At 40.9% G+C, this 9,598-nt stretch overlaps 1 protein-coding gene across 1 annotated transcript; it reads left to right on the forward strand.

The window, feature by feature from the left end:
* The first annotated feature begins 340 nt into the window (after positions 1-340).
* Positions 341-8,938, forward strand: IL21 (interleukin 21). The gene is made up of 6 exons (XM_005865600.1): positions 341-380; positions 1,760-1,947; positions 2,056-2,091; positions 6,321-6,470; positions 8,748-8,825; positions 8,915-8,938. The coding sequence occupies exons 1-6, from the start codon at positions 341-343 to the stop codon at positions 8,936-8,938; spliced, it is 516 nt and encodes a 171-aa protein (XP_005865662.1).
* The last annotated feature ends 660 nt before the right edge of the window (positions 8,939-9,598 follow it).

The following is a 9,598-nucleotide window of genomic DNA, read 5'->3' on the forward strand; positions in this document are numbered from 1 at the left end:
TGTGCTCCGCCTGAATACCAACCTGTCCTGGCCTGTCTATCTAGGCTTCTGTCAATTATCCTCTAACCCTCATCCCTGACCAGCACACAGATCTCCTGGGACCTGATCACGGGCTGTACTTTAGTCCTTGAACTTGGAATGTCCATTTAGGCCTCACCACCACCCTATGATTACAGTCTACACTTATCTTCTTTTTGCAAGAATATACCCAGGGTCATATGTGCTATTAACTGTCAGGGTCGGGGCTTGAACTCTAGCACTTTGACTTAGAAGATGAGCTCCTAACCACTGTGGTTAGGTCTTCAAGACGACACACATCTCTTTGCCAGATAAGGGAAGCATGTGCAGAGATGATGAAGGCAGCGTGGAGGTACCCAGCGGTAACCCCTGGTCGCTACGCATTTCAGAGGTTTACACAGAACCCTCCCCTATAGAATGTAATGGTTACGGGGAGGCCTTCTTGTTCATACAGTACAAAGTCTTATCTACTCTGCATGACCAAACCCAAACACTCCTGAACAGCCTGTGATAAAAGTAAACCAAGTCCAAACTCCAATTTATCTCAGCTGCATAGCATTCTAGAACAAAGTATGGCTGTGAACATAAAATGAGATAGAGGAATAAATAAAGTCTGGAGTCAACAGTTTTGTTCGTAAGACCTAACTGACTGGCACTACTTTTGGGTTATAATATTCTATTTAACCTCCTCGAGTGCAAAGAGTAGCAGGGACAAGAGCAGCAGCGAGAGGAGCCTGACCAAACCACTCCTGGACTTTGAGTCTTTTATTCACCTCTAGCTGGTTATAGTTCGAAGTGTACTGTTCATACCAGAGGAAATAATATCTAACAGAAAAAAGTAGCACCACACAAAGAGAAAAAAGAATCATTTGGGGGTATTTTTAAATTTTGCTCTTTGTAAAAACAAATCTTGGTTGGGACAGGAGTACTAGCACTTTCATTCATTGAATTGAAGAATTATACAGAATAGATGAACATGAGACTATTTTTAAAAATAAAATTAGAGTAAAATTTTGATTGAATTTCTGTACAGTCCCTTAAAATAATTTATTCCACGTATAAATCAGATTAAGTAAAATCCTAGAAGCCGAGATGAATGTTATTTGAAGATGCTTTGGGGAAGAGTTGGAAGCAAATTCTACTTTAAACCCTTTAGCCTGATAAAAAACCTGAAGTATTCTTGCTAATTTGGAAAATACCCCTGATATTTAAAATTTCCTAAAGGTAGCTCTCCTCCTACCTTTATGATGGAATGCTGTGTGATTTCAGTCAAGAGGCATAATTATTACCCTAAGAAAAAGTCCTGCTTTCCACGGGCAGCCACCTTAGTCATTACTGAAGTGCCTTATGACTGTCAGAGAGACCAGGTAAGAGGCCAGGGGAGGCAGAGAGAGAGATCAAAGTGTTTTTGTTTATTCCTTTGATGTTTGGTAGCACCGACTGTTTACCATGCACACTTTTCGACTCATGCTGAAAGTTGGAATTCACCCATCTCTCTTTTCCTGTCTGAGGTGCAGATGGAGCACACTCGTGGAGTCCGTCCATCCCTGCCCCCACGTGTACGCACATGCACACGCACACCTAGCCAGTGGAAAAGAAAAAGGGTTACTCACATTCATCCACTTTACAAAGATTTCCAGGTTGCGATGGGAGGGCGTTAGCTCTCCCTGAAGGATGAATAAATACGCAGCTCCACTGACAACCTGTTCACAGTCAAACGGAGGTGAAAACTGAGACCCAGGTCTTGCCCTCCTGGCGCTTCTGAGACCCAGTCCTGGCAACATGCAGTGGGTAGTCTTCTGCCTGATGGTCATCTTCTCAGGGGTGGTGGCCCGTCGATCCAGCCTCCAAGGGCAAGATCGCCTCTTGATCAGACTGCGTCAACTTATTGATATTGTGGATCAGCTGAAAAATTATGTGAATGACTTGGTAAGGCTGCACTTGTCACAACAAAATTTAAATCATATTCTTCAGTTACTATAAAAGAAGCTTTTTGACTTATCAAAATAACTCAGAACTCATTTTCTTTTGCTCTAGGACCCTGAATTTCTGCCAGCTCCAGAAGATGTAAAGGTAAGACCAGTTGAATTTGTGAAGTTATGTTTGATAGAAGTTTTTAAATCCAATTAAGAAAGGCACTAGCATGATTGTTTAGGAATATAGTTAATTTCAATGAATTTGAAGGTTTAATAATTTATAAAATAGTGTTTTCTATTTTCATTAATTTACCAACAAGCCAACCAATAAAATGCTATATATCTTATAAAATATATTTTTTCTCCAAATATCTCTAAGAGCACATCTAAGTAGTACTGGTGAGACAGAATAAATCTATGAAAATAAATATATGCTATGATCAGTTTCTGAATAATGACTCACTAATTACACTGTAAGAGCCCTTGTGCATGAAAGTTCTTGAGCCCTTTTGTAAACCTGTCTAAGAAATACAGATAGACACCATAAGAAGCAGAATTCACCTCTTAATAACAAGAAAGAAAGAAAGAAAGAAAGAAAGAGAGAGAGAGAGAGAGAGAGAGAGAGAGAGAGAGAGAGAATTGAGAAAAGAAAAGAAAAGAAAAAAGGAGGAAGGAAAGAAGGAAGAGAGAAAGGAAGGAAAGGAAGAAAAAAAGAAAGAGAAAGAAGAACAGATTACAGAATAGCATGGAGTGTAGAAAGACAGGCCGTCCTGTAGAATAGACTTCCCATATACCTGGCCTTGAAGGGTCTCTCCTTTGGCCTTCAGTGAGGTCTTTTGAAAGGACCATTTTCAGCAACTCATCCCATTCTCTTAAGCCATTTAGATCCATTAGGTGCGGGGAAGAAGAGGCCTATTGTTCAAGTGCACCACGTCCTCACTGGTCCTTGCTCAGTCTTGAGGTTTGATACTCTGAGGATATAAATGCAGTTGGGGAGATGTTTTAATTGTCACGGACCTTTAACTGCATAAATTCGAATAACTGTAAAAGTGTTACCAGTAATTAGGACACTACAGTGGGAGAGACTTACGAAGATACATTGCAAAGAAAACAATTATGGTAAATGACTCTGTGTAAAAGTTTAGAAAGTGAATGAGTCACAACTATTGCTTTTCTCTAAAATTCACTCTCTAGCTCTGAACGTAACCACTCTCATTCACTAGGCCCTTTTCTAATAAGCAGCATCTAAAATGAAAGTAGCACATTCAGTTTATTGGAAAGACTTTTCCAATAAGTAAGAACATGTCTTAATCAATGTCTTAATTATAAAAACATAGAACATTTTTCAGCATCTCACACCCTTTGTTGAACTGCTGTGGTTATGATTCTTTCTGGAATTTTTGTGCTACAGTCTAAAACTTGCAAAATAATAAATAAGAAAGATATCGTACTTTATGGCTTGAGTTGACCTAGTGGGTACTTTCTTCATTAACTTTGTTAAAGAGAAGTGCTTTTTCTCTTACATCATAAAGCGAGGGTTTGGTCTTGGTGACCCTGTATGCATCTGGTGATCTGATCAAGCAGCCTTGGCTGTGATTCCAGTGAGTGATGGTATAACAGATCGGTAAGCTATGCTGGCAGCAGACTCAGGAAGGAAGAAGAGAGTGCAAGGCACTGTAGTGCTACATCAAGTTTTTCAGAGCTAGCATCAAAGCAGGCTCTATAAGAGACTTACAAAGATTAAAAAGTTTAATGAAAAGAAATCCATCTATATTTTCCAGATAAATATTGCTATGTACTCATTATCTAAGATCTCTAATTGGTCTGGCCAGGCATCTTCCTTTTTCTTTCTAATCCTACTGGTGGTTCTGAACTGGTGATAACCTCCCCCTTCCCCACAGAACATCTGTCAATGTCTGGAGAAATGTTTGGCTTTCACAGTTGTGTGTGTGTGAGGGGGGGTTCTATTGGCATCAAGTAGATAGAGGCCAGGATGCTGCTAAATATTCTAGAGTGTACAGCCCTGGCAACAAAGAATTATGCAGCCCAGGGTGCCAGTACTGCCGCTGAGAAACCCTGACTTAAACCTAGTTTGTGTATGGGACAAAGGTTATTTTGTCCAATTAGTAAAACTTCCCAGTGTGAATGGTCAGGGCTTTCTTTAAAAAAAAAAAAAAAAGTAAGTAGGTTAAAAATAAGCTGTCAGAGGGCAAATATTTTCAAATATTCAACTGTAAAAGGACAAAGCCTTGCGCACCTCCTGGCAAAAGCAGCATTTGCTGGACTGCTCTGGGCTGAGGACAGGAGTGGTTCGTGACTCTGGTGTCTGACCCACTGCTCCCTCTGTTCTGCAAAACGCATGTAGGACAACTGAGCCCACGTGTTTTCATGTGTTAAAGAATGAGGGGAGCCACACTTAGCTGCATCAAGGCACAGCATGGGACATCCAAGCACCTGCTCCCAGGTGGTGGTGCCACACATGAACGTCAGGTCATTCGGGAAACCCCTCAAGTGAGCAGCAGGGCTCCTGGGCTACCTGGACAAGATTCCTCTCTTCATACCCCTTCTTAGCAGTGAGCACACCCTTATTGCAGCTCTTCCACCTCTTTTCCTCCAAGGCTGCCTTGGATGTGCATCTGGAGTCAAATCCAGCAGTTCCCAGTCCTGGCCACGATCGCCAAGGACAGCTCTGCTGCTACTTGCAGCAAGCACAGAGCCAAACCCTGTAGTCTGTCGCCACAGGAAGGGCAGGAAGGGGAGCCCGGCCCCATCGGCAAGAGCGGCTGTCCAGGCTGTCAAAGCCGCCATCACTGGTCCAGACCACTCCTGGCAATGGTGACTCAGGGGGGCTTGTTTGGTGGGGCCCTTCTACTTCTTCGGAATCTGATCTCCTTTCAACACACATGTAAATGTTAACTCAGCAAAATGGGCCTCTGTGAGAAATGCTGGTTTCTCAGATCAGCACAGATGAAGCAGTTAGCGTTTTCAGTTTCAGCTGGAAAATTTACCTCTTTAAATATGAATATTATTTTTTCCAGTAAGTTAAGCCGGTTGTGGTCAAAAAGAAGAAAAAAGAAAAAACTTCAACAAACAAGAGAATGTGGTTTTCAAGGAAAAAAAAGTGCTATAATTAACATTTATAAATAGTTTCTATTAAATAAGCATTTTGGCAAACATGGGAAGGACACTACCTTGCCCTCATGAGAGGCAAGCAGCTCTGATAGAAGGAAACCAGATAAGCCAGTTCTCAGATTGTGGCTCTGTATGCAAAGCGAGCCGGTGGGGTTGTGTCTTCAGTGCATGTTATTAATCAACACATCCATACCGGTGCGCAGAGGGGTTAGAAAATGCAAAGCAGGCCAGCCGCTATTTTCAGCTGACTGTCCATTGAGACTCAGGTGTGCTGTAGGGACCCAGAGGCTGGGGTTTCTGGTTGTACGGCCGTGCCTCCACACCCATGGGCGAAGTGAAGACAGGGCAGCTTGGGGGAGGAGGGTGGCATCATATGTACACAGTGGCTGAAAGAGAGAAGAAACTTGGATACATGTTCTTAGATCAGCATTAAAATGTTTTTGACAGGTCAGTATAAACTTTGTTCTTCCAATAGGCTTCACTGTCAGTGCGATTTCTACGACTTTCACTTATTCATTGGTAACTAGTTGTTTGGCTAAATCAAGAGACACATTTCAATCTTCATTCTGTCCACCACTTCTTTGTTCTCTGAGACTTTGACTTATTCTCTTACTGCCTGAGAAACCCTCTTCCCTCCCATTGGCTGGGCAATTCAGGCAGAAGCCTTCCCTACTTGACGTGGGAGTGTGAACAGCGATTTAGAAAAGCCAAGCGTGGTCTATGGCAAGAGTACTGAATCTTAGATGAGAACGATGCCACCATGAGTAGGTGCCCACCTCCTTTCCCCAAAGGAGGGGCTTTAACCCCTTTACTTCATTTGTTGACTCCATGAGTATTTCCTGGACACTCACTAGCAACAAGGCTCTATGCCAGGTGTTGGGCAACATTGGATGCTGCTATTAGACGTTCTATGTAAATCAGAGACAAACAGAATACAAATGAAAAGATTCTTAATCAGACCACAGCATAACTCACACCACACTGCCACAGGTCAGTGTGACTTTTAGAAAATTCCCTCACAAAACAGAAGCTCCTGCCCACCACTCAGACCTCAGGTGTTGGGAAGAACTGGGGAAAGTGGGCTCCCTCCGGCTCCTCAGCCCCAGGTGAAGTGGGACGTAAAGTCGTTCCTCACTTGCCTCTGAAATGGATGTGACCCAGACACTGTCTTACAAGTAAAAAGGGGGATTGGGAAGGACATGCTTACTCTCTGAATAACTTTCGCTAACATATCCACAAATTGTTTCCTTTCAGAGACACTGTGAGAGATCGGCTTTTTCATGTTTTCAGAAGGTCCAACTAAAGTCAGCAAATACAGGAGACAACAAGATCAACGTATTAACTAAACAGCTGATGAGGAAACTGCCTCCCACAAATGAAGGGAGAAAACAGAAACAGAGACTAGTAAGACTGACCTTTGTTTTCCATTTTATCTGTCCCTATGACTTGTAACACACACACACACACACACACACACACACACACACACACACACATACACTCAGACACACACACACACACACAACACTCACTCCTTAGCCAGAGCTTCAGTGTCTTTCTGCAACTTGCACTTTATATACAGTGTTGTTTTAAGACATGAAGTCATCCCCTCATAAGTCCACAGGCTTGAAAGTGCCCAGAAACCCAACTGGAACTTGCTGACAGTCCCCGGCCCCTGGGGTACAAAATACAACTTCCCGTGGTGAGGGAGTCACTGGGCAGAGAATCCGATTCCTTAGCCAGAGCCTCAATGTCTTTCTGCAACTTGCACTTTATATACAGTGTTGTTTTAAGACATGAAGTCATCCCCTCATAAGTCCACAGGCTTGAAAGTGCCCAGAAACCCAACTGGAACTTGCTGACAGTCCCCGGCCCCTGGAGTACAAAATACAACTTCCCGTGGTGAGGGAGTCACTGGGCAGAGAATCCGATTGTGGCCACATGTAACTTGTATTCTAACTGACAGGAGCTACATCCTAGCTTTCCTATATGGAAAACGACAGCCTGCCAGAGATCAGGATAAGTCTCAAACTTGGCCTTCCTCTCTTAAAGAATATTACTGTCCTGTGCAATCACAGAGTCCATACTCTTTTCAACAGGTGAACCCCATTATGTGGCTGGAGATTTCCAACAGTCCCCAGTTTGAGGGGCCCTGACACCCTCGTGTATGGCCCTTCTTTTGCCAACTCATGAGCAATGCTGATCCTCTCATGAGTGATGTAAGCATTAACCAAATTCAGTAGGTAAACACCTAAGATAAATTACTCCCCCAGTTTTTTTTTTTACCAGTTCTCTCTCCTTCAAGGAATTTCACATGTGATTCAAATGAAATCTTAGTTACATTGTCAAAATATTTTTATTTATTGTGGTTGCTTGGCTAGATCGCAATGTGAAAAGTATCCCTCTCAAAGTTTCCTCAGAAAGAAAGGAGCTGAGCATGTCCTTGAAATCCAGTATCAAAGATGCATGAAATGGTAGTGCTGGCACTGAGCTGAGAAGTATCCAGTTAAGCACCTTCATTTGATAGATGGGAAAGGGACAACAAAGAGGCTAAGTGGTGTTTCCCCTACAAACAGCAAGAGCCAGAACAAGAACCAGAACTTATATTTCCTCTTGTCAGTCCAGTGTTCTCACTACAGTATCAGGCAGGCATTATAGGTGCTAAATACCAGGCACTGGCATGGTGTGTGGGCTCTCAATGTACTTTACCCAAATAAGGGTAAAGTACATAAACCAAGAAATATTTTCAAAAAAGAAATATGTGAATAATACCCATATGAAAAATTCTTCACTTCCCTGTAATCAAATAAGTGGGAATTAAAGCAAGGAAATTCTATTTTTTATCAATAAAAACTTTTAACTCGATAATGGTAAAAATTCTCTATGTGAATAGAAATAAAACTTTTTACAATGTACATTAAAAGCCTTAAAATTTTTCATCCCTTTAATTTAGTAATTCTACTTCTAGAAATTTAACAAATAAAATATATAAAGATGTATATGAAAAACTATTCAGAGATGTTCTTTGAAGCACTTTATAAAATAGCAAAATGTTAGAAGCAATCTATGTGTTTCAAAATAGTAACAGTTCAATCCTATGTTGGAATACAAAGCTACCATTGTGTACCATATTTGAACATTAAAGAATATTTTTTAATATATTTTTATTGATTTCAGAGAGGAAGGGAGAGAGAGATAGAAACATCAATGATGAGAGAGAATCACCGATTGGCTGCCTCCTGCACACCCCCTACTGGGGATCAAGCCTGCAATCCAGACATGTGTCCTTGACCGGAATCAAACCTGGGACCCTTCAGTCCGCAGGTCAAAGCTCTATGCACTGAGCCAAACCAGCTAGGGCAACACTGAAGAATATTTAACACAGAAGAAATGCTCATGTTATCTTAAATATATAAAAAGCAAATTACCAGTGTATAGAAATGCAAAGAAAAAAAATAAACGGAAGGGTATGTATCAAAACATGGCTGTGGTTATCTCTGAAGGTGGGATTATAGTAAGTGATTTTCCCCATTATTATTTTCTGAACAATTTTATGCATTTCCCAATGTTTCAGTGAACATGATTTATGTCTCTAATTGGAAAAAACAAATTTTAAATGAATGTTTTATTCAATGGGAAAAAAGTTTTAAAGAAGAATGTTACTTTTTCATTGATTTCTAGGTGTGCCCTTCATGTGATTCTTACGAGAAAAAACCACCCAAAGAATTCCTAGAAAGACTGAAATCACTCATCCAAAAGGTACCACTTAAGTTATGTTAGATTTCCTACCTCAATTGTATCCGGATGGCATCCTGTGCGGGGTTACTCATGGTGTGCTGTCTCCACAGATGATCCACCAGCACCTCTCCTAGAGCATGTGGAGTGGAAGGTTCCTGGAGCCTCGCTGCAGCTGACACTATGTGACGTACTCTAACACAGCAGGGACACTCACTTCTGGGTATTCCCAACAGGAATACAATATATTAGTGAAGAGGGTAAACTCTGTTCAAAGTCCGGATTATTTCCCCCATGTTGCTATGCAATACTTCAGTTTAATCCACCTGGTCTGTGTTTACCCAACTTGAAAAAACTATCTATTGATTTCCTATGTTATGGATTTTGATGACTTCTAAAATTTTTACTTACCTGCCCAACTATCACATTTCTTGGTTGGGGAGAAGCTAAAATTCTTAACTGAAAATATAGTTTGGGAATATATTTATCTTGTATTAACTTTGATCTTGATTACCACAAGAATGAGGTCTCTGATAATCATAAGTTAAAACTGATACACTGTAATTCAAGCTAAAAATATAAGAAGCATAGGGTCAAAATGGAAAGCTGAAGTCTCTAGTAATTTAATGAAATGAAAAATGAGTGTCTAAAAATGTATAGCTGAAAAGTTTACTTTTTATCTCAGAATGTCTAACATATAAATATATAATTTATTTATGTACCAGAAGGATATCTTTAGCAGATGCCTACACAAAAGTCTTACTTCCTCATTGGGATTTATCAAATATTTAAATACA

Source organism: Myotis brandtii, unplaced genomic scaffold (assembly GCF_000412655.1).
Source record: "Myotis brandtii unplaced genomic scaffold, ASM41265v1 scaffold208, whole genome shotgun sequence".
Lineage (NCBI taxonomy): Eukaryota > Metazoa > Chordata > Mammalia > Chiroptera > Vespertilionidae > Myotis > Myotis brandtii.